Raw genomic sequence first — 26,479 nt, forward strand, 5'->3', positions numbered from 1 at the left:
TAACACGTTTAAATGTCTTACTCACTTCGGCTGCAGTGAAGGAGAGACCGCATGTTTCCGTTGCAGGCCGTGTCAGTGGCACTGTATTGTCCTCAAAGCGGGCAAAAAGTTATTTAGTCTGCCTGGGAGCAAGACATCCTGGTCCGTGACTGGGCTGGGTTTCTTCCTGTAGTCCGTGATTGACTGTAGACCCTGCCACATACCTCTTGTGTCTGAGCCGTTGAATTGAGATTCTACTTTGTCTCTGTACTGGCGCTTAGCTTGTTTGATAGCCTTGCGGAGGGAATAGCTGCACTGTTTGTATTCAGCCATGTTACCAGACACCTTGCCCTGATTAAAAGCAGTGGTTCGTGCCTTCAGTTTCACACGAATGCTGCCATCAATCCACGGTTTCTGGTTAGGGAATGTTTTAATCGTTGCTATGGGAACGACATCTTCAACGCACGTTCTAATGAACTCGCACACCGTATCAGCGTATTCGTCAATGTTGTTGTCTGACGCAATACGAAACATCTCCCAGTCCACGTGATGGAAGCAGTCTTGGAGTGTGGAGTCAGCTTGGTCGGACCAGCGTTGGACAGACCTCAGCGTGGGAGCTTCTTGTTTTAGTTTCTGTCTGTAGGCAGGGATCAACAAAATGGAGTCGTGGTCAGCTTTTCCGAAAGGGGGCGGGGCAGGGCCTTATATGCGTCGCGGAAGTTAGAGTAACAATGATCCAGGGTCTTTCCACCCCTGGTTGCGCAATCGATATGCTGATAAAATTTAGGGAGTCTTGTTTTCAGATTAGCCTTGTTAAAATCCCCAGCTACAATGAATGCAGCCATCAGACTGGCTGTACCATCAGACTGGCTGCACCATCAGACTGGCTGCACCATCAGACTGGCTGCACCATCTGGCTGGCTGCACCATCAGGCTGGCTGCACCATCAGGCTGGCTGCACCATCAGGCTGGCTGCACCATCAGACTGCACCATCAGGCTGGCTGTACCATCAGACTGGCTGTACCATCAGACTGGCTGCACCATCAGACTGGCTGCACCATCAGACTGGCTGCACCATCTGGCTGGCTGCACCATCAGGCTGGCTGCACCATCAGGCTGGCTGCACCATCAGGCTGCACCATCAGGCTGCACCATCAGACTGGCTGCACCATCTGGCTGGCTGCACAATCAGGCTGGCTGCACAATCAGACTGGCTACACCATCAGACTGGCTGCACCATCAGACTGGCTGCACCATCAGGCTGGCTGCACCATCAGACTGGCTGCACCATCAGGCTGGCTGCACAATCAGGCTGGCTGCACCATCAGACTGGCTCCACCATCAGACTGGCTGCACCATCAGGCTGGCTGCACAATCAGACTGGCTACACCATCAGACTGGCTGCACCATCAGACTGGCTGCACCATCAGACTGGCTGCACCATCAGACAGGCTGCACCATCAGACTGGCTGCACCATCAGACTGGCTGCACCATCAGACTGGCTACACCATCAGACTGGCTGCACCATCAGACAGGCTGCACCATCAGACTGGCTGCACCATCAGACTGGCTGCACCATCAGACTGGCTACACCATCAGACTGGCTGCACCATCAGGTTGCACCATCAGACTGCACCATCAGACTGGCTACACCATCAGACTGGCTGCACCATCAGACTGGCTGCACCATCAGGCTGCACCATCAGACTGGCTGCACCATCTGGCTGCACAATCAGTCTGCACCATCAGGGCTCACCATCAGGCTGCACCATCAGGCTGCACCATCAGACTGCACCATCAGACTGGCTGCACCATCATGCTGCACCATCAGGCTGCGCAATCAGACTGCACCATCAGGCTGCACCATCAGACTGCACCATCAGGCTGGCTGCACCATCAGGCTGCACCATCAGACTGCACCATCAGGCTGGCTGCACCATCAGGCTGCCCCATCAGGCTGCACCATCAGACTGCACCATCAGGCTGCCCCATCCGACTGCACCATCAGACTGGCTGCACCATCAGACTGGCTGCACCATCAGACTGGCTGCACCATCAGGCTGCACCATCAGGCTGCACCATCAGACTGGCTGCACCATCAGACTGGCTGCACCATCTGGCTGCACAATCAGTCTGCACCATCAGTCTGCACCATCAGGCTGCACCATCAGACTGCACCATCAGGCAGCACCATCAGACTGCACCATCAGGCTGGCTGCACCATCAGGCTGCACCATCAGACTGGCTGCACCATCATGCTGCACCATCAGGCTGCGCAATCAGACTGCACCATCAGGCTGCACCATCAGGCTGGCTGCACCATCAGACTGCACCATCAGGCTGGCTGCACCATCAGGCTGCACCATCAGACTGCACCATCAGGCTGGCTGCACCATCAGGCTGCACCATCAGGCTGCACCATCAGACTGCACCATCAGGCTACACCATCAGACTGCACCATCAGGCTGGCTGCACCATCAGGCTGCACCATCAGGCTGCACCATCAGACTGCACCATCAGGCTACACCATCAGACTGTACCATCAGGCTGGCTGCACCATCAGGCTGCACCATCAGGCTGCACCATCAGACTGGCTGCACCATCTGGCTGGCTGCACAATCAGGCTGGCTGCACAATCAGACTGGCTACACCATCAGACTGGCTGCACCATCAGACTGGCTGCACCATCAGGCTGGCTGCACCATCAGACTGGCTGCACCATCAGGCTGGCTGCACAATCAGGCTGGCTGCACCATCAGACTGGCTCCACCATCAGACTGGCTGCACCATCAGGCTGGCTGCACAATCAGACTGGCTACACCATCAGACTGGCTGCACCATCAGACTGGCTGCACCATCAGACTGGCTGCACCATCAGACAGGCTGCACCATCAGACTGGCTGCACCATCAGACTGGCTGCACCATCAGACTGGCTGGCACCATCAGACTGGCTGCACCATCAGACAGGCTGCACCATCAGACTGGCTGCACCATCAGACTGGCTGCACCATCAGACTGGCTACACCATCAGACTGGCTGCACCATCAGGTTGCACCATCAGACTGCACCATCAGACTGGCTACACCATCAGACTGGCTGCACCATCAGACTGGCTGCACCATCAGGCTGCACCATCAGACTGGCTGCACCATCTGGCTGCACAATCAGTCTGCACCATCAGGGCTCACCATCAGGCTGCACCATCAGGCTGCACCATCAGACTGCACCATCAGACTGGCTGCACCATCATGCTGCACCATCAGGCTGCAATCAGACTGCACCATCAGGCTGCACCATCAGACTGCACCATCAGGCTGGCTGCACCATCAGGCTGCACCATCAGACTGCACCATCAGGCTGGCTGCACCATCAGGCTGCCCCATCAGGCTGCACCATCAGACTGCACCATCAGGCTGCCCCATCCGACTGCACCATCAGACTGGCTGCACCATCAGACTGGCTGCACCATCAGACTGGCTGCACCATCAGGCTGCACCATCAGGCTGCACCATCAGACTGGCTGCACCATCAGACTGGCTGCACCATCTGGCTGCACAATCAGTCTGCACCATCAGTCTGCACCATCAGGCTGCACCATCAGACTGCACCATCAGGCAGCACCATCAGACTGCACCATCAGGCTGGCTGCACCATCAGGCTGCACCATCAGACTGGCTGCACCATCATGCTGCACCATCAGGCTGCGCAATCAGACTGCACCATCAGGCTGCACCATCAGGCTGGCTGCACCATCAGACTGCACCATCAGGCTGGCTGCACCATCAGGCTGCACCATCAGACTGCACCATCAGGCTGGCTGCACCATCAGGCTGCACCATCAGGCTGCACCATCAGACTGCACCATCAGGCTACACCATCAGACTGCACCATCAGGCTGGCTGCACCATCAGGCTGCACCATCAGGCTGCACCATCAGACTGCACCATCAGGCTACACCATCAGACTGTACCATCAGGCTGGCTACACCATCAGGCTGCAGCAGTGGGCAGTTTACATTATACTTCTAGCAGGTGCTGATCACTCACTCACTCTCTCACTCTCTCACTCACACTCTCACTCACTCACTCATCACACTCACACACACACACACACAAATGCACACACAAAGCTCTCCTCCCCTGCCAGTCTGACATGTGTGATTTGATTAGTGGCTGCGTTCTGCACTGCTCAGCAAAATGAAAACCTCTAGAAGACAGCAGATGTTTGGTCGGGCACTCTCTTTCCCTCTTTCGCTCTCTCTCAATATTTCTTCATCACTCTCCACTTCTCTCCCATTCTCTCCCTTTCTCTCTCTCTCTCTTTGTCACTCATTTTGTCTCTGTCAGTGAGACAGAAGGAGAGAGGGATGGAGAGAGGTAGAGCGAGAAGAAGGGAGGAAGTTCCTGATAGTGTTTACTGTTGAATACAGCAGAATGTCAACAACCAGAGAATAAACGGTGACAGATTACTGACTCCTATGTCTTTGTATCAGCTTATCTACTTCTCTCTAATGTGAAGGTGGTTCTACTGTATGTCTCTGTAATGTGTAGATTATCTATGGAGATGAACTATTCTGAACAAAAATATGAACACAACATGTAAAGTGTTGGTCCCATGGTTTCATGAGCTGAAATAAAAGATCAGAGAAATGTTCCACACTCACTTATTTATCTTAAATTGTTTTGTTGTGCACAAATGTGTTTACATCCCTGTTAGTGAGCATTTCTACATTACCAAGATAATCCATCCACCTGACAGGTGTGGAATATCAAGAAGCTGATTATTAAACAGCACGATCATTACAAAGGTGCACCTTGTGCTGGGGAAAATAAAAGCCCACTCTAAAATGTTTTGTCACGCAACACAATGCCACAGATGTCTCAAGTTTTGAGGGAGCGTGCAATTGGCATGCTGACTGCAGGAATGTCCACCAGAGCTGTTGCCAGAGAAATACATTTTAATAGCCACAGTAAAACAAGTCCTATATCGACATAACCTGAAATGCCACTCAGCAAGGAAGAAGCCACTGTTCCAATATCGCCATAAAAAAAGCCAGACTACGGTTGGCAACTGCACATGGGGACGAAGATCGTACTTTTTGGTCTGATGAAACTGTTTGGCCATAATGACCATCGTTATGTTTGGAGGAAAAAGGGGGAGGCTTGCAAGCCGAAGAACACCATCCCAACCGTGAAGCACGGGGGTGGCAGCATCATGTTGTGGGGTGCTTTGCTGCAGGAGGGACTGGTGCACTTCACAAAATAGATGACATCATGAGAAGGAAAATTATTTGGATATATTGAAGCAACTTCTCAAGACATCAGTCAGGAAGTTAAAGCTTGGTCGCAAATGGGTCTTCCAAATGGACAATGACCCTATGAGAGCCTGATAATGCACGGCCCCATGTCATCTGAACACAATTCCTAGAAGAGAACATCACTGTGTCCTTCGTCTGTCTGACGATGAGCCATATGAGAGCCTGATAATGCATCAGACTGGCACACCATCAGACTGGCTACACCATCAGACTGGCTGCACCATCAGGCTGGCTGCACAGCCCCATGTCATCTGAACACAATTCTTAGAAACTAAAAATGTCCCAGTTCTTCCATGGCCTGCATACTCACCAGACATGTCACCCATTGGGCATGTTTGGGATGCTCTGGATTGAAGTGTACTACAAAGTGTTCCAGTTCCTGCCAATATCCAGCAACTTCGCACAGCCATTGAAGAGGAGTGGGACAACATTCCACAGGCCACAATCAACAGCCTGATCAACTCTATGTGAAGGAGATTTGTCACGATGCATGAGGCAAATGGTGGTCACCAGATACTGACTGGTTTTCACACCAGATACTGACTGGTTTTCTGGTCCACACCCCCTACCATTTTTTATGGTATCTGTGACCATCAGAGTCATATCTGTAATCCCAGTCATGTGAAATCCATAGATTAATGCCTAATGAATTTATTTCAATTGACTGTAACTAGATTAAATATTTGAAATTGTTGCATGTTGCATTTAGATTTTTGTGTAATATTGTAATTTTGGCCAACCATTTACCTCCTTATTTTGTCAGTCAGTTGAACCCCTATTTGATGTCATATGTTTGTTTAGTATATATATATATACTATATATATATATATATATATACTATATATATAGTATATATATTAGTATGAATGTGGAAGATACATTAAAACAACAGACACACTACTACATAATACACACATTAATAATTTACATCAGTGCATTAGGAAAGTATTCAGACCCCTTGAACTTTTCCACATCTTGTTATATTACAGCCTTATTCTAAAATTGATTCAATTGTTTCCCCCCTCATCAATCAAGACACAATAACCCATAACAACAAAGCAAAAATAGGATTTTAGAAATGTTTGCAATTTTACTACAAATAAAAAACTGAAATATCACATTTACATAAGTATTCAGACCCTTTGCTCAGTACTTTGTTGAAGCACCTTTGACAGGGATCACAGCCTTGAGTTTTAGGTATGACCCTACAAGCTTGGCATACCTGTATTTGGGGAGTTTCTCCCATTCTTCTCTGCAGATCATCTCAAGCTCTGTCAGGATGGATGGGGAGGGTCGCTGCACAGCTATTTTCAGGTCTCTCCAGAGATGTTAAATCAAGTTCAAGTTCGGGCTCTGGTTGGGCCATTCAAGAACATTTAGAGACTTGTCTCAAAGCCACTCCTGTTTTGTCTTGGCTGTGATGCTTATGGTAATTATCCTGTTGGAAGGAGAACCTTCGCCCCAGTCTGAGGTCCTGAGTGCTCTGGAGCAGGTTTTCATCAAGGATCTCTCTGTACTTTTCTCCGTTCATCTTTCCCTCGATCCTGACTAGTCTCCCAGTCCTTGCAGCTGAAAACATCCCCACAGAATGATGTCGCCACCACCATGCTTCACCGTAGGGATGGTGCCATGTTTCCTCCAGATGTGATGCTTTGCATTCAGGCCAAAGAGTTCAATCTTGGTTTTCATTAGACCAGAGAATCTTGTTTCTCATGGTCTGAGAGTCCTGTTGGGGCCTTTTGGCAAACTCCAAGCGGGCTGTCATGTGCCTTTTACTGAAGAGTAAAAAAAAAGGCATCCGTCTGGCCACTCTACCATAAAGGCCTGATTGGTGGAGTGCTGCAAAGATGGTTGTCCTTCTGGAAGGTTCTCCCATCACCACAGAGGAACTGTGGAGCTCTGTCAGAGAGACCATCGGGTTCTCGGTCACCTCCCTGACCAAGGCCCTTCTCCCCGATTGTTTGGCAGAGTGACCAGCTCTAGGAAGAGTCTTGGTGGTTCCAAACTTCTTCCATTTAAGAATGATGGAGGCCACTGTGTTCTTGGGGACCTTCAATGCTGCAGAAATGTTTTGATACCCTTCCACAGATCTGTGCCTCGACACAATCCTGTCTTGGAGCTCTACGGACAATTCCTTTGACCTCATGGCTTGGTTTTTGCTCTGACATGCACTATCAACTGTGGGACCTTATATAGACAGGTGTGTATCTTTCCAAATCATGTCCAATCAATTGAATTTACCACAGGTGGACTCCAATCGATTGTATTGGTCACATACACATGGTTAGCAGATGTTAATGCGAGTGTAAAGAAATGCTTGTGCTTCTAGTCCCGACAGTGCAGTAATATCTAACAAGTAATCTAACAATTCCCCAACAACTATCTTATACACACAAATGTAAATGAGTGAATGAGAATATGTATAAATAATATAAATATATGGATGAGCGATGGCCGTGAGGCATAGGCAAGATGCAGTAGATGGTATAGAGTACAGTATATACATGTGAGATGAGTAATGTACGGTATGTAAACATCATATAAAGTGGCATTGTTTAAGTGACTAGTGATGCATTTATTACATCCAATTTTTTATTATTAAAGTGGCTAGAGATTTGAGTCAGTATGTTGGCAGCAGCCACTCAATGTTAGTGATGGCTGTTTAACAGTCTGATGGCCTTGAGATAGAAGCTGTTTTTCAGTCTCTCGGTCCCTGCTTTGATGCACCTGTACTGACTTCGCCTTCTGGATGATAGCGGGGTGAACAGGCAGAGGCTCGGGTGGTTGATGTCCTTGATGATCTTTTTGGCCTTCCTGTGACATCGGGTGGTTTAGGTGTCCTGGAGGGCAGGTAGTTTGCCCCTGGTGATGCGTTGTGCAGACCTCACTACCCACTGGAGAGCCTTACGGTTGTGGGCGGAGCAGTTGTCGTACCAGGCGGTGATACAGCCCGACAGGATGCTCTCGATTGTGCATCTGTAAAAGTTTGTGAGTGTTTTCGACGACAGCGAATTTACTTCAGCCTCCTGAGATTGAAGAGGGGCTGTTGCGCCTTCTTCACAACGCTGTCTGTGTGGGTGGAACATTTCAGTTTATCCATGATGTGTACGCCGAGGAACTTAAAACTTTCCACCTTCTCCACTACTGTCCCATCGATGTGAGTATAGGGGGGTGCTCCCTCTGCTGTTTCTTGAAGTCCACGATCATCTCCTTTGTTTTGTTGATGTTGAGTGTGAGGTTATTTTCCTGACACCACACTCCCAGGGTCTCGAGCTTAATGACGAGTTTGGAGGGCACTATGGTGTTAAATGCTGAGCTGTAGTCGATGAACAGTATTCTCACATAAGTATTCCTCTGGTCCAGATGGGTTAGGGCAGTGTGCAGTGTGTTTGTGATTGCGCCGTCTGTGGACCTATTGGGGCGGTACGCAAATTGGAGTGGGTCTAGGGTGTCAGGTAGGGTGGAGGTGATATGGTCCTTGACTAGTCTCTCAAAGCACTTCATGATGATTGAAGTGAGTGCTACTGGGCGATGGTCATTTAGCTCAGTTAACTTAGCTTTCTAGGGAACAGGAACAATGTTGGCCGTCTTGAAACATGTGGGGACAGCAGACTGGGATAAGGATGGATTGAATATGTCCGTAAACACACCAGCCAGCTGGTCTGTGCATGCTCTGCGGACGTGGCTGGGGATGCCATCTGGGCCGGCAGCCTTGCAAGGGTTAACACGTTTAAATATTTTACTCATGTTGGCTGCGGTGAAGGAGAGCCCGCAGGTTTTGGTAGCGGGCCGTGTCAGTGGCACTGTATTGTTCTTAAAGCGAGCAAATAAGTTGTTTAGTTTGTCTGGGAGGAAGACGTCGGTATCCACGACGGGGCTGGGATTTTTTTGTAATCCATGATTGATTGCAGACCCTGCCACATACGTCTCGTGTCTGAGCAGTTGAATTGCGACTCTACATTGTCTCTATACTGACGCTTAGCTTGTTTGATTGCCTTGCGGAAGGAATAGCTACACTGTTTGTATTCGGTCATGTTTCCGGTCGCCTTGCCCTGAATAAAAACAGTGGTTCGCGCTTTCAGTTTTGCGTGAATGCTGCCATCAATCCACGGTTTCTGGTTGGGGAAGGTTTTAATAGTCACAGTGGGTACAACATCACCGATGTACTTGCTCATTAACTCGCTCACAGAATCAGCGTATACATCAATGTTATTATCTGAGGCTGTCCGGAACAGATCCCAGTCCACGTGATCGAAGCAATCTTGAAGCGTGGAATCAGATTGGTCAGACCAGCGTTGAACAGACCTGAGCACGGGCATTTTTTAGTTTCTGTCTATAGGCTGGGAGCAATAAAATGGAGTCATGGTCAGATTTGCCAAAAAAGAGGGCGAGGGAGGGCTTTGTATGCGTCACGGAAGTTAGAGTAGCAATGATCCAGAAATGCTGATAAAAATTAGGGAGCCTTGTTTTCAGATTAGCCTTGTTAAAATCCCCACCTACAATAAATGCAGCCTCTGGATATGTGGTTTCCAGTTTACATAGAGTTCAATGAAGTTCTTTCAGGGCCGTCGAAGTGTCTGCTTGGGGGGATATACACGGCTGTGATTATAATCGAAGGGAATTCTCTTGGTAGATAATGTGGTCCGGCATTTGATTGTAAGGAATTCTAGGTCAGGTGAACACAAGGACTTGAGTTCCTGTATATTGTTATGATCACACCACGACTTGTTAATCATTAGGCATACACCCCGCCCTTCTTCTTACCAGAGAGATGTTTGTTTCTGTCGGAGCGATGCGTGAAGGAACCGGGTGGCTGTACCGACTCTGATAACGTATCCCGAGTGAGCCATGTTTCCGTGAAACAGAGAATGTTACAATCTCTGATGTTTCTCTGGGAGGCAACCCTTGCTCGGATTTCGTCTACCTTGTTGTCAAGAGACTGGACATTGGCGAGTAGTAAACTCGGGAGCGTTGAGCGATGAACCCATCTACGGAGCCTGACCAGAAGACCGCTCCGTCTGCCCCTTCTGCGGCGTCATTGTTTCGGGTCGCCTACTGGGATCCGATCCATTGTTCTGGGTGATGGACCAAACAGAGGATCTGATTTGGGAAAGTCGTATTCCTGGTCGTAATGTTGGTAAGTTGACGTTGCTCTTATATCCAATAGTTCTTCCTGGCTGTATGTAATAAGACTTAATATTTTCTGGGGTAACAGTGTGAGAAATAATACATAAAAAACTAAATACTGCATAGTTTCCTGAGAACACGAAGCGAGGCGACCATCTCTGTCGGCGCCATCCTTGTGCACAATTTCGAGTCTCATAGCAAAGGATCTGAATGCTTATATAAGTAAGGTATTTCTGTTTTTTTATTTTTAATACATTTGCAAAAATGTCTAAAAACCTGTGTCCGCTTCGTCAATATGTATTGTATTGTATTGTGATGTCAATATGGGTATTGTGATGTCATTATGGGGTATTGTGATGTCATTATGGGGTATTGTGATGTCATTATGGGGTATTGTGATGTCATTATGGGGTATTGTGGGTCATTGTGATGTCATTATGGGGTATTGTGATGTCATTGTGATGGGGTATTGTGATGTCATTATGGGGTATTGTGATGTCATTATGGGGTATTGTGATGTCATTATGGGGTATTGTGATGTCATTATGGGGTATTGTGATGTCATTATGGGGTATTGTGATGTCATTATGGGGTATTGTGATGTCATTATGGGGTATTGTGATGTCATTATGGGGTATTGTGATGTCATTATGGGGTATTGTGATGTCATTATGGGGTATTGTGTGTACATTGATGAGGAAAAAAAACATTTAATCAATTTTAGAACAAGGCTGTAATGTCACAAAATGTGTTACAAGTCAAGGGGTCTGAATACTTTCTGAATGCCCTGTACATAAAACAGGAGGCTGCTGAAGGGAGAACGTCTCATAATAATGTCCTGAATGGAGAGAATGGCATTAAAGACCTGGACACCATGTGTTTGATGTATTTGATACCGTTCCACTATGCCGCTCCAGCCATTACCACCAGCCCGTCCTCCCCAATTAAGGTGCCACCAACCCCCTGTGATACATAACTAACCTCTTTGATGATAGACTTGAGCTTGGGCATAGAGTTGGATAGAGCACTAACCTGTTTAATGATAGACTTGAGCCGGGCCATAGAGATGACGGTGACCCAGACAGACATGAGGGAACCCAGAAAGTCACAGAACTGGAGAACATCGTATTCCATGATACAAAACACCACGATACCAGGCTGGTCACACGCATGGTAGAACTGAAATTATACACAATATATAACATTAAATACTGTAGCATTGTAGAACTAGAATAGAACACAGTTAAGAAAATAATAAAATGGTAGAACTGGAATAAATAAATTACATTCATAAAAATAAGGATGATAATGTGAAGTATTCAGTTGTGAAAACATGGAGTGTGTATTGTTCACATGCTTTTCTATGCCATAATGAGCAGGCCATGAATGGGGAACCTGGCACCATCCCTATGGTGAAGCATGGTGGTGGTAGAGAGCCTTGTAGTGAATAACTGTATATCTTCATGTTGGGTTATGTAGAAACATTGTCTGAGTACTTAATATCAGTAATATTTTGGTAATCTGGGCTCTATGTCGGTGTTCCATTACACCAGTGTTCATTTCATTTCATCAATAATAACTTTGCTGAAACAATTTTTCTTGAATAAAACTAATGACGATAACGAGACAAATTGCTTTTAATTTTTGTTGACGAAAATTGTAACGAGACAAAAATTCCAAGTGAGACTAATGGACAATTTCTCATCAGCCAGGACACGATGTTGCTTCTCATCAGCCAGGACACGATGTTGCTTCTAATCAGCCAGGACACGATATTGCTTCTCATCAGCCAGGACACGATGATGCTTCTCATCAGCCAGGACACGATGTTGCTTCTCATCAGCCAGCACACGATGTTGCTTCTCATCAGCCAGGACACGATGTTGCTTCTCATCAGCCAGGACACGATGTTGGTTCTCAGCAGCCAGGACACGATGTTGGTTCTCAGCAGCCAGGACACGATGTTGCTTCTCATCAGCCAGGACACGATGTTGCTTCTCATCAGCCAGGACACGATGATGCATCTCATCAGCCAGGACACGATGTTGCTTCTAATCAGCCAGCACACAATGTTGCTTCTCATCAGCCAGGACACGATGTTGCTTCTCATCAGCCAGCACACGATGTTGCTTCTCATCAGCCAGGACACGATGTTACTTCTCATCAGCCAGGACACGATGTTGCTTCTCATCAGCCAGGACACGATGTTGCTTCTCATCAGCCAGGACACGATGTTGCTTCTCATCAGCCAGGACACGATGTTGCTTCTAATCAGCCAGGACACAATGTTGCTTCTCATCAGCCAGGACACGATGTTGCTTCTCATCAGCCAGGACACGATGTTGCTTCTCATCAGCCAGGACACGATGTTGCTTCTCATCAGCCAGGACACGATGTTGCTTCTCATTAGCCAGGACACAATGTTACTTCTCATCAACCAGGACACGATGTTGCTTCTCATCAGCCAGGACACGATGTTGCTTCTCATCAGCCAGGACACGATGTTGCTTCTCATCAGCCAGGACACGATGTTGCTTCTAATCAGCCAGGACACGATGTTGCTTCTAATCAGCCAGGACACGATGTTGCTTCTCATCAGCCAGGACACGATGTTGCTTCTCATCAGCCAGGACACGATGTTGCTTCTCATCAGCCAGGACACGATGTTGCTTCTCATCTGTCTTTTGAACTGATGCCAGCCAGAACACTTCAATTGTAATTTAATTAGAAACATTCATGTCTTTGATAATCTTTACCTTCATATCGGCCATTTTTGCTCTGGTCATGTCAGAATCTCTATTTTATAGTTAACGGAAATTGACTGTGACTAAAACTGTCCAGAGCTTTAGTTGACTGGTGACAACTAGGATGGAAGGATGAAATAGGACTACAATATAACGAATGATAAAAGTAAAACTAAATGTAAAAGAGCTGCCAAATAAACACAGCCTTACACAAAGCTGCCAAATAAACACAGCCTTACACAAAGCTGCCAAATAAACACAGCCTTACACAAAGCTGCCAAATAAACACAGCCCTTACACAAAGCTGCCAAATAAACACAGCCTTCCACAAAGCTGCAGAGGGAAAGCAGAGGGATTGACTGACAACTTCCTTCATGTTTTATACGTCTTGTATGTCACAGAGTCATTCAGTTCAACGCATCTCTCTACCCTGGGTATCATATTAAACTCCAGAGTCCTAAATGACAAGGTTAAACACATCTCTCTACCCTGGGTATCATATTAAACTCCAGAGTCCTAAATGACAAGGTTAAACACATCTTTCTACCCTGGGTATCATATTAAACTCCAGAGTCCTAAATGACAAGGTTAAACACATCTCTCTACCCTGGGTATCATATTAAACTCCAGAGTCCTAAATGACAAGGTTAAACACATCTCTCTACCCTGGGTATCATATTAAACTCCAGAGTCCTAAATGACAAGGTTAAACACATCTCTCTACCCTGGGTATTGTATGCAACATATGAGAAGGTTACTAGTAAAATGTTGTAACAAGTATCTTAACCATTACAGCTGCAAAGAGGAACTAGACAAGGATGTCTGTATTCACCAATGTTATTCACTGTTAATTATTCTTCATAATGACAATAAAATGTATGTGTGTGGGGGTTGGTGGGTGTATTGTGTCCAGAGTCCTAAATGAGAGTGTGTGTAAACACATGTGTCTACCCTGGGTATGTGAGTGTGTGTGGTGAGAAGGTTACTAGTAAAATGTTGTAACAAGTATCTTGAACCATTACAGCTGCAAAGAGGAACTGAGACAGAGGATGTCTGTATTGTACCAATGTTATTCAGTGTGTTAGTGTAGTATGTGAGTTCATAATGAGTGTAAAATGTATGTGTGTGGTGTGTATGAGTGTGAGTATGTGTGTGTGTGGTGGGGGGTGAGAGAGAGAGTGTGTGTATGAGTGTGTATGAGTGTGAGTATGTGAGTGTGTGTGGTGGGGGGGTGAGAGAGAGAGTGTGTGTATGAGTGTGTATGAGTGTGAGTATGTGAGTGTGTGTGGTGGAGGGGGGGGTGAGAGAGAGTGTGTGTATGAGTGTGTGTGAGTGTGAGTATGTGAGTGTGTATGAGTGTGAGTATGTGAGTGTGTGTATGAGTGTGTATGAGTATGAGTATGTGAGTGTGTGTATGTGAGTGTGTATGAGTGTGTATGAGTGTGAGTATGTGAGTGTGTGTGGGGGGGTGAGAGAGAGTGTGTGTATGAGTGTGTATGAGTGTGAGTATGTGAGTGTGTGTGGTGGGGGGTGAGAGAGAGAGTGTGTGTATGAGTGTGTATGAGTGTGAGTATGTGAGTGTGTGTGGTGGGGGGTGAGAGAGAGTGTGTGTATGAGTGTGTATGAGTGTGTATGAGTGTGAGTATTTGAGTGTGTGTATGAGTGTGAGTATGTGAGTGTGTGTGTATGAGTGTGTATGAGTGTGTATGAGTGTGTATGAGTGTGTATGAGTGTGAGTATGTGAGTGTGTGTATGAGTGTGTATGAGTGTGAGTATGTGAGTGTTTGTGGTGGGGGGTGTGAGAGAGAGAGTGTGTGTATGAGTGTGTATGAGTGTGAGTATGTGAGTGTGTGTGGTGGGGGTGAGAGAGAGTGTGTGTATGAGTGTGTATGAGTGTGAGTATGTGAGTGTGTGTGGTGGGGGGTGAGTATGTGAGTGTGTGTATGAGTGTGTATGAGTGTGTATGAGTGTGAGTATTTGAGTGTGTGTATGAGTGTGTATGAGTGTGTATGAGTGTGAGTATTTGAGTGTGTGTATGAGTGTGAGTATGTGAGTGTGTGTGGTGGGGGGTGAGAGAGAGAGTGTGTGTATGAGTGTATGAGTGTGAGTATGTGAGTGTGTGTGGGGGGGTGAGTATGTGAGTGTGTGTATGAGTGTGTATGAGTGTGTATGAGTGTGAGTATTTGAGTGTGTGTATGAGTGTGAGTATGTGAGTGTGGGTGAGGGAGAGAGAGAGTGTGTGTATGAGTGTATGAGTGTGAGTATGTGAGTGTGTGTGGTGGGGGGGGGGTGAGAGAGAGTGTGTGTATGAGTGTGTATGAGTGTGAGTATGTGAGTGTGTATGAGTATGAGTATGTGAGTGTGTGTATGAGTGTGTGTGAGTATGTGAGTGTGTGTGTGTGAGAGATGAGTGTGTATGAGTGTGTATGAGTGTGAGTATGTGAGTGTGTGGTGGTGAGAGATGTGAGTGTGTGTATGAGTGTGTATGAGTGTGAGTATGTGAGTGTGTGTGTGGGGGGTGAGAGAGAGAGTGTGTGTATGAGTGTGTATGAGTGTGAGTATGTGAGTGTGTGTGGTGGGGGGGTGAGAGAGAGTGTGTGTATGAGTGTGTATGAGTGTGTATGAGTGTGAGTATTTGAGTGTGTGTATGAGTGTGGTATGTGAGTGTGTGTATGTGTGTGTATGAGTGTGTATGAGTGTGTATGAGTGTATGAGTATTTGAGTGTGTGTATGAGTGTGTATGAGTGTGAGTATGTGAGTGTTTGTGGTATTTGAGTGTGTGTATGAGTGTGTATGAGTGTGAGTATGTGAGTGTGTGTGGTGGGGGTGAGAGAGAGAGTGTGTGTATGAGTGTGTATGAGTGTGAGTATGTGAGTGTGTGTGGTGGGGGGTGAGTATGTGAGTGTGTGTATGAGTGTGTATGAGTGTGTATGAGTGTGTATTTGAGTGTGTGTATGAGTGTGTATTTGAGTATTTGTGTGTGTATGAGTGTGAGTATGTGAGTGTGTGTGGTGGGGGTGAGAGAGAGAGTGTGTGTATGAGTGTATGAGTGTGAGTATGTGAGTGTGTGTGGTGGGGGGGGTATGTGAGTGTGTGTATGAGTGTGTATGAGTGTGTATGAGTGTGAGTATTTGAGTGTGTGTGGGGGGTGTGAGATGAGTGTGTGTATGTGAGTGTGAGTGTGAGTATGTGAGTGTGTGTGGTGGGTGTGAGTATGAGAGTGTGTGTATGAGTGTGTATGAGTGTGAGTATGTGAGTGTGTGTATGAGTGTGTATGAGTGTGAGTATGTGAGTGTGTGTCTGAGTGTGTATGAGTGTGAGTATGTGAGTGTGTGTGGTGGGGGTGTGTGTGTGTATGAGTGTGTATGAGTGTGAGTATGTGAGTGTGTGTGGTGGGGGGTGAGAGAGAGAGTGTGTGTATGAGTGTGTATGAGTGTGTATGAGTGTGAGTATGGGAGTCTGTGTGTATGAGTGTGTATGAGTGTGTATGAGTGTGAGTATGTGAGTGTGTGTATGAGTGTGAGTATGTGAGTGTGTGTGGTGGGGGGGTGTGTGTGTATGAGTGTGTATGAGTGTGAGTATGTGAGTGTGTGTGGTGGGGGGTGAGAGAGAGAGTGTGTGTATGAGTGTGTGCGAGTGTGAGTATGTGAGTGTGTGTGAGTGTGAGTATGTGAGTGTGTATGAGTGTGTATGAGTGTGAGTATGTGAGTGTGTATGAGTGTGTATGTAGTGTGAGTATGTGAGTGTGTATGAGTGTGAGTATGTGAGTGTGTATGAGTGTGTATGAGTGTGAGTATGTGAGTGTGTATGAGTGTGTATGAGTGTGAGTATGTGAGTGTGTATGAGTGTGTATGAGTGTGTATGAGTGTGAGTATGTGAGTGTGTGTGGGGGGGTGTGTATGAGTGTGAGTATGTGAGTGTGTGTGGTGGGGGCTGAGAGAGAGAGTGTGTGTATGAGTGTGTGTGAGTATGAGTATGTGAGTGTGTGTGAGTGTGAGTATGTGAGTGTGTATGAGTGTGTATGAGTGTGAGTATGTGAGTGTGTATGAGTGTGTATGAGTGTGAGTATGTGAGTGTGTGTGGTGGGGGTGGGGTGTGTGTGTATGAGTGTGTATGAGTGTGAGTATGTGAGTGTGTATGAGTGTGTATGAGTGTGAGTATGTGAGTGTGTGTGGTGGGGGTGGGGTGTGTGTGTATGAGTGTGTATGAGTGTGAGTATGTGAGTGTGAGTATGTGAGTGTGTATGAGTGTGTATGAGTGTGAGTATGTGAGTGTGTGTATGAGTGTGTATGAGTGTGTATGAGTGTGAGTATGTGAGTGTGTGTATGAGTGTGTATGAGTGTGTATGAGTGTGAGTATGTGAGTGTGTGTATGAGTGTGTATGAGTGTGTATGAGTGTGTATGAGTGTGAGTATGTGAGTGTGTGTATGAGTGTGTATGAGTGTGTATGAGTGTGTGTGAGTGTGTATGAGTGTGAGTATGTGAGTGTGTGTATGAGTGTGTATGAGTGTGTATGAGTGTGTGTGTGAGTGTGAGTATGTGAGTGTGTGTATGAGTGTGTATGAGTGTGTATGAGTGTGTATGAGTGTGTGTGTATAACTCACAGTGGAAAAGAACATGGTGAAGATGTATACAGAGGCCTCCAGAAGGTAGTGGCCGCGGACAGCGATCACCACAGGAGGAACGAACATCAGGTTACTGAGGCAGAGCAGCAAGGTGGACAGGAGCTGGAAACTATAGGAATACGCCTCCGAGGGGTCTGTACAGCCCCAGCCGTCCCAGCCTGGACCACAGACAGGAGAGACAGGTTAACGTAGACACAGATACACACACATGTTTACAAGAAAAGTATGCTAACTAACCAGGGTAGAATAGTACAGTACAAGGTTGGGGTCAGATTCTGATTTTTGAATTGAGTCACGGCATGAGTTCTGTCATTTTGGACTTGTTGTTTTGGCGGTTCCTTGTATGAGTTCTGTCATTTTGGACTTGTTGTTTTGGCGGTTCCTTGTATGAGTTCTGTCATTTTGGACTTGTTGTTTTGGCGGTTCCTTGTATGAGTTCTGTCATTTTGGACTTGTTGTTTTGGCGGTTCCTTGTATGAGTTCTGTCATTTTGGACTTGTTGTTTTGGCGGTTCCTTGTATGAGTTCTGTCATTTTGGACTTGTTGTTTTGGCGGTTCCTTGTATGAGTTCTGACATTTCAGGCTCATAAGGTAATTATTGTTCTTGGAACCATGGGGTCTATGGACTTGGGCTGCAGTAGCAGCATGTCAGTGTGCAAAGCCAAGTTGCAGCAGGTTCAGGTTCCTTATATGGGGCTCTGACAGTTCAGGCCTCATGTGGCTCTGACAGTTCAGGCCTCTCAGGTATTAGGGGAAAAGGTGGCTTCTGTAAGCCCATTTTGGAGCCAGTGGAACCTGTGTGTGCCTCCTAGTTTGGTGTGCATCGAATAGCCCCCACGATATGCAACTTTTCAGGGAAGTTAGGAACCAATATATACTGGCAGTTAGGAAAGCAAAGGCTAGATTTTTCAAACAGAAATCTGCATTCTGTAGCACAAATTTCCAAAAAGGACACTGTAAAGTCCATGGAGAATGAGAACACCTCCTCCCAGCTGCCCACTGCACTGAGGCTAGGAAACACTGTCACCATTGATAAATCCATGATAATTGAGAATTTCAATAAGCATTTTTCTATGGCTGGCCATGCTTCCACCTGGATACCCCTACGCCGGTCAACAGCACTGCACCCCCTTGCCCAATTCTCTCCCATTTCTCCTTCACCCAAATCCAGACAGTTGATGTTCTGAAAGAGCTGCAAAATCTGAACCCCTACAAATCAGCTGGGCTAGACAATCTGGACCCTCTCTTTCTAAATTTATCTGCCGCAATTGTTGCAACCCCTATTGCTAGCCGTTCAACCTCTCTTTCGTATCGTCTGAGATCCTCAAAGATTGGACAGCTGCCGCGGTCATCCCCCTCTTCAAAGGGGGAGACACTAGACCCAAACTGTTACGGACCTATATCTATCCAACACTGCATTTCTAAGGTCTTTGAAAGCCAAGTTAACAAGCAGATCACTGTCCATTTCGAATCCCACCATACCTTCTCCGCTATGCAATTTGGTTTCCGAGCTGGTCATGGGTGCACCTCAGCCACGCTCAAGGTCCTAAACGATATCATAACCACCATCGATAAGAGACTTTACTGTGCAGCTGTATTCATCGACCTGGCCAAGGCTTTCGACTCTGTCAATCACCACATTCTTATCAGCAGACTCGACAGCCTTGGTTTCTCAAATGACTGCCTCGCCTGGTTCACCAACTACTTCTCAGATAGAGTTCAGTGTCTCAAATCTGAGGGCCTGTTGTCCTGACCTCTGGCAGTCTCTATGGGGGTGCCACAGGGTTCAATTATCTGGCTGGGTCTTTTCTCTGTATCCATCAACGATGTCGCTCTTGCTGCTGGTGATTCCCTGATCCACCTCTACGCAGACGACACCATTCTGTTTTGTCACCAAAGCCCCATATACTACCCACCACTGCGACCTGTATGCTCTCGTTGGCTGGCCCTCGCTTCATATTTGTCGCACAAACCTACTGGCTCCAGGACATCTATAAGTCTTTGCTAGGTAAAGACCCACCTTGGGGTGGCAGGGTAGTCCAAAAGGCTCCTGAACAGCTTCTGCCCCCAAGACACAAGACTGCTGAACAATTAATCAAATGGCTACTCAGACTATTTACATTGACCCCCCCCCCCGCACATAGTCACTTTACTCCTACCTACATGTACACCTGGGGACGGCCCATCATATGGGCAGCAGGTAGCCTAGTGGTTAGAGCTCAGGACCTCAGACTGGGGTGAAGGTTCACCAACCAACTGGACAACGACCCTAAGCACACAGCCAAGACAACGCAGGAGTGGCTTCGGGTCAAGTCTCTGAATGTCCTTGACTGGCCCAGCCAGACCATGGCCTTGAACCTGATTGAACATCTTTGGAGAGACCTGAAAATATCTGTGCAGCAATGCTCCCCATTCAACCTGACAGACCTTGAGAGGATCTGCAGAGAAGAATGGGAGAAACTCCCCAAATACAGGTGTGCCAAGCTTGTAGCGTCATACCCAAGAAGACTCGAGGCTGTAATCGCAGCCAAAGTTGCTTCGACAAAGTACTGAGTAAAAGGTCTGAATACTTTTGTAAATGTGATATTTCAGAAGGGGGGAAAAACGATTTAATCCATTTTAGAATAAGGCTGTAACGTAACAAAATGTGGAAAAAGTCAAAGGGTCTGAATACCTTCCGAAGGCACTATATCTCCTAGATATAGGACAAACACTTCAGAACCATATTCCTTGTGACATTTCTTTTACTCATGAACGTGTTACTCAATGCATTTCTATAATAGTAAATGGGCTATAATAGCTGTGCTGTTGGAGTAACAACAGAAGCGTGTTGCTGCACCTGCGATAACATCTCCAAATATGTGCCCGACCAATCAACTTTGATTTGAACCTTAGTCACCTGCTTTGCACTCGCAGGCAGCGTACAGATAGTTGTTAGTGCGTAGCAGTTTGCACTGTCCGTAGGTCCCACAGTCATTGATGCAGGGGGTCAGGTAGGAGCGCAGGTACACCTCCGCTGTCATGTTGGAACATGGCTCAAACCTGGACAACAAACATTGACATCACACACACATCAAATGGGAAAAATATGATGTCTCGTCTCATTGACTTTTTGTTCATTTTACATTTAGTCCCAGCTATGGAGAGGTTGACGACTGTCTCAGCAATCAAATCAAATCAAATTCAGTCTGCTTAGATGTTAGAGTACACACTGTCCCCCTGATACACTGTCCCCCTGATACATTGTCCCCCTGATACACTGTCCCCCTGATAACCTGTCCCCCTGACAACCTGTCCCCCTGATAACCTGTCCCCCTGATAACCTGTCCCCCTGATACACTGTCCCCCTGATACACTGTCCCCCTGATACACTGTCCCCCTGATAACCTGTCCCCTGATAACCTGTCCCCTGATAACCTGTCCCCTGATAACCTGTCCCCTGATACACTGTCCCCTGATACACTGTCTCCTGATAACCTGTCCCCCTGATACACTGTCCCCCTGATACACTGTCCCCTGATACACTGTCTCCTGATAACCTGTCCCCTGATACACTGTCCCCCTGATACACTGTCCCCCTGATACACTGTCCCCCTGATACACTGTCCCCCTGATACACTGTCCCCTGATACACTGTCTCCTGATAACCTGTCCCCCTGATACACTGTCCCCCTGATACACTGTCCCCTGATACACTGTCTCCTGATAACCTGTCCCCTGATACACTGCCCCCTGATAACCTGTCCCCTGATAACCTGTCCCCTGATACACTGCCCCCTGATAACCTGTCCCCTGATAACCTGTCCCCTCATAACCTGTCCCCTGATAACCTGTCCCCTGATAACCTGTCCCCTGATACACGGCTAAAACCTGGAGAACAACAACAGATATCAAATAGTTATATTGTAGTCTTCAATCTCTCATAATTTTTTCAATTTCCATTTAGTGTCAACTAGGGAGGAAAGACCCAGCAATGTTTTCTAACCAATCAACTCATGTGTTAATTCCTCACACCTGCAGCGATTCAATTTCAATATATTATGAACACCAATTACCTCCTCCACATTCCTGAGCCAATCAACTTCGGCCTGCTTATAGACTTATCATCATCCCCTGATACTGTGTACCAATCGGTTGGCTTGTATTTAACCCCTTACACTGGTGGACATTGGACACATTTAAATGTTTCTAACAGAAGAACTATAAAAAGAGGAGAGGAGGAGAGAGAATAAGAGAGCAGGAGAGAGGAGCAGGAGAGAGCAGGAGAGAGGAGGAGAGAGGAGGAGAGAAGAGGAGAGAGGAGGAGAGAAGAGGAGAGAGGAGGAGAGAAGAGGAGAGAGGAGGAGAGAAGAGCAGGAGAGAGGAAGAGAGAGGAGGAGAGAGGAGGAGAGAAGAGGAGAGAGGAAGAGAGAGGAGCATGAGGGTGATAAATCATGAGTGGGTATGATGCCTTCATAGAGAAAAGAGTAAAATGGGTTCGCTGTATGATTGACAAATGGATTACCGTATCTACAGTAGCAGCTATATGGGTTACTGTATCTACAGTAGCAGCTATATGGGTTACTGTATCTACAGTAGCAGCTATATGGGTTACTGTATCTACAGTAGCAGCTATATGGGTTACCGTATCTACAGTAGCAGCTATATGGGTTACCGTATCTACAGTAGCAGCTATATGGGTTGCCGTATCTACAGTAGCAGCTATATGGGTTACCGTATCTACAGTAGCAGCTATATGGGTTACCGTATCTACAGTAGCAGCTATATGGGTTACTGTATCTACAGTAGCAGCTATATGGGTTACCGTATCTACAGTAGCAGCTATATGGGTTACCGTATCTACAGTAGCAGCTATATGGGTTACTGTATCTACAGTAGCAGCTATATGGGTTGCCGTATCTACAGTAGCAGCTATATGGGTTACTGTATCTACAGTAGCAGCTATATGGGTTACCGTTTCTACAGTAGCAGGGTATCAGCAGGTATCTCACCCATATACTCAGTTAGGGGATCAGCAGGTATCTCACCCATATACTCAGTTAGGGTATTAGCAGGTATCTCACCCATATACTCAGTTAGGGTATTAGCAGGTATCTCACCCATATACTCAGTTAGGGTATTAGCAGGTATCTCACCCATGTTCGGTGGCACAGAGGGATCTCAGGCTGAGGTACCAGGTGCCGGTCTGGGGGTAGGGGATCCTCAGCTTAGTGATGTTGGAGCTGGAGTTTACTGACAACAGGAAGCCTGATACGGAATCTGGAGGGGGGGGCAGAGACAGAGAGGGGGAGGGAGAGACAGAGCGAGGGAGGGAGAGACAGAGAGAGGGAGGGAGAGACAGAGAGAGGGAAAGAGAGAAAGAGGGAGAGGGAGAGAGAGGGAGAGAGATTTATTTGATCACAAGCTAGTTTCTTATCATTTATCTGATTTTATGGGAATAAACGCCTGGATTATAGTGATGTTATCTGTTATCTCTGCAATATGTTCTATCAAAGCAGCAGCTCCTCCTACCTGATTCACATTTGACAGAGGAGTTGTCTTTCAGGGACAGGGGCATGCCGTGGTTCAGGCAGCCAAACACTGTGATGTTCTCTCCTCTCAACGAAGACTGCAGGGGAAACACCTCCATTAGATAGGACAACACTACAGAGCTGGGAGGAGAAATGGAGTTGAGACACTACAGAGCTGGGAGGAGAAATGGAGTTGAGACACTACAGTCCTGGGAGGAGAAATGGAGTTGAGACACTACAGAGCTGGGAGGAGAAATGGAGTTGAGACACTACAGTCCTGGGAGGAGAAATGGAGTTGAGACACTACAGAGCTGGGAGGAGAAATGGAGTTGAGACACTACAGTCCTGGGAGGAGAAATGGAGTTGAGACACTACAGAGCTGGGAGGAGAAATGGAGTTGAGACACTACAGAGCTGGGAGGAGAAATGGAGTTGAGACACTACAGAGCTGGGAGGAGAAATGGAGTTGAGACACTACAGAGCTGGGAGGAGAAATGGAGTTGAGACACTACAGTCCTGGGAGGAGAAATGGAGTTGAGACACTACAGAGCTGGGAGGAGAAATGGAGTTGAGACACTACAGAGCTGGGAGGAGAAATGGAGTTGAGACACTACAGTCCTGGGAGGAGAAATGGAGTTGAGACACTACAGAGCTGGGAGGAGAAATGGAGTTGAGACACTACAGAGCTGGGAGGAGAAATGGAGTTGAGACACTACAGTCCTGGGAGGAGAAATGGAGTTGAGACACTACAGTCCTTGGAGGAGAAATGGAGTTGAGACACTACAGAGCTGGGAGGAGAAATGGAGTTGAGACACTACAGTCCTGGGAGGAGAAATGGAGTTGAGACACTACAGTCCTGGGAGGAGAAATGGAGTTGAGACACTACAGAGCTGGGAGGAGAAATGGAGTTGAGACACTACAGTCCTGGGAGGAGAAATGGAGTTGAGACACTACAGTCCTGGGAGGAGAAATGGAGTTGAGACACTACAGTCCTGGGAGGAGAAATGGAGTTGAGACACTACAGTCCTGGGAGGAGAAATGGAGTTGAGACACTACAGTCCTGGGAGGAGAAATGGAGTTGAGACACTGGAGGTTGAGACTGATCCCTGGAGGAGACCAATCTTCCATCATGGCTTGTTACTGTATAATCCCTGTAGGAGACCAATCCTCCATCATGGCGTGTTACTGTATAATCCCTGGAGGAGACCAATCCTCCATCATGGCTTGTTACTCTATAATCCCTGTTGGAGACCAATCCTCCATCATGGCTTGTTACTGTATAATCCCTGTAGGAGACCAATCCTCCATCATGGCTTGTTACTGTATAATCCCTGTAGGAGACCAATCATCCATCATGGCTTGTTACTGTATAATCCCTGTAGGAGACCAATCATCCATCATGGCTTGTTACTGTATAATCCCTGTAGGAGACCAATCCTCCATCATGGCTTGTTACTGTATAATCCCTGTAGGAGACCAATCCTCCATCGTGGCTTGTTACTGTATAATCCCTGTAGGAGACCAATCCTCCATTATGGCTTGTTACTGTATAATCCCTGTAGGAGACCAATCCTCCATCATGGCTTGTTACTGTATAATCCCTGTAGGAGACCAATCCTCCATTATGGCTTGTTACTGTATAATCCCTGTAGGAGACCAATCCTCCATCATGGCTTGTTACTGTATAATCCCTGTTGGAGACCAATCCTTCATCATGGCTTGTTACTGTATAATCCCTGTAGGAGACCAATCCTTCATCATGGCTTGTTACTGTATAATCCCTGTTGGAGACCAATCCTCCATTATGGCTTGTTACTGTATAATCCCTGTAGGAGACCAATCCTCCATTATGGCTTGTTACTGTATAATCCCTGTAGGAGACCAATCCTTCATCATGGCTTGTTACTGTATAATCCCTGTAGGAGACCAATCCTTCATCATGGCTTGTTACTGTATAATCCCTGTAGGAGACCAATCCTTCATCATGGCTTGTTACTGTATAATCCCTGTTGGAGACCAATCCTTCATCATGGCTTGTTACTGTATAGAAATTAACAGTAAACATTACACTCAAAAAGGTTTTTAAAAAGATAAAGATCTTTCAGTGTTTTAGCAATGTGCAAATAGTTGTATTATGAATAGTGGGGAATATAATTAAACAGATAAATTTAGGTTGAATTTAGAAATGGTGTTTGTTCTCCACTGGTTGCTCATGGCAACGGGCCGCAAATCTTGTTGCTGTGATTGGGGCTGTTACGGTGACCATATTACTGCCACACCGTCGGCCACTCATCTCCAAGTTCTGCTTCTCTTTACAACAGGAGTATATCCTACCTAGCTGGCATGAAAATTAACTATGGGAAAACTGTCCTCCATTCGCTATTTAAGTGCATAGATTAAATGTATGTTTTCCCTCTGCCCCTGTGTCACGTTGGCATGAAGGGTCGGGAGACAGGCGCAGGAATGCGTAATAGGATTTTTTATTAAACCCAAATTACAGCCTGCCGTGTAAAGGCATTGGGACGAAGACCAAACAAACACGTAGCAAAAACACAGGGTTGAAACCCAAGCAAAAAGCGAGGAATACCTCAAATAAATAACACGCGCACAATGATCATCACACTGGACAAGACCTGTAATCATCTGCGCAATCCACAAGGGCACCAAAGCCCAAACACACTGCTCAGGTACTCACGCACCAACGGACATTGTAACAATAATGGACAGCCCAGTGGAAACCAAGGGCCACACTTCTACCAGTACTAATCAGTGGGAACAGGGGACAGGTGTGTGTAATGAACGTTCCGGAGGGATCCGTTCCAGAGACTATTCTAGTGACTATTCTACAGACTATTCTAGTGACTATTCTAGTGACTATTCTAGTGACTATTCTACAGACTACTCTAGTGACTATTCTAGTGACTATTCTAGTGACTACTCTACAGACTATTCTAGTGACTATTGTACAGACTATTCTAGTGACTATTCTACAGACTACTCTAGTGACCATTCTAGTGACTATTCTGGTGACTATTCTAGTGACTATTCTAGTGACTATTCTACAGACTATTCTACAGACATTTCTAGAGACTATTATAGTGACTATTCTACAGACTATTCTAGTGACTATACTACAGACTATTCTAGTGACTATTCTAGTGACTATTCTACAGA

The 26,479-nt window shown here is 46.6% G+C and overlaps 1 protein-coding gene across 1 annotated transcript in view; it reads right to left on the bottom strand.

The window, feature by feature from the left end:
* Positions 1-26,479, bottom strand: part of tmem8b (transmembrane protein 8B) — a 291,112-nt gene that overhangs the window by 18,200 nt on the left and 246,433 nt on the right. The window contains exons 7-11 of the mRNA XM_042331174.1: positions 23,308-23,404; positions 22,932-23,055; positions 20,696-20,838; positions 17,776-17,954; positions 11,460-11,606 (exon numbers count right to left, since the gene is read on the bottom strand). Coding sequence (XP_042187108.1) covers positions 11,460-11,606; positions 17,776-17,954; positions 20,696-20,838; positions 22,932-23,055; positions 23,308-23,404 — 690 coding nt within the window. The remainder of the gene's footprint in view (positions 1-11,459; positions 11,607-17,775; positions 17,955-20,695; positions 20,839-22,931; positions 23,056-23,307; positions 23,405-26,479) is intronic.

Source organism: Oncorhynchus tshawytscha, linkage group LG12, assembly GCF_018296145.1.
Source record: "Oncorhynchus tshawytscha isolate Ot180627B linkage group LG12, Otsh_v2.0, whole genome shotgun sequence".
In the NCBI taxonomy this organism is placed as follows: domain Eukaryota; kingdom Metazoa; phylum Chordata; class Actinopteri; order Salmoniformes; family Salmonidae; genus Oncorhynchus; species Oncorhynchus tshawytscha.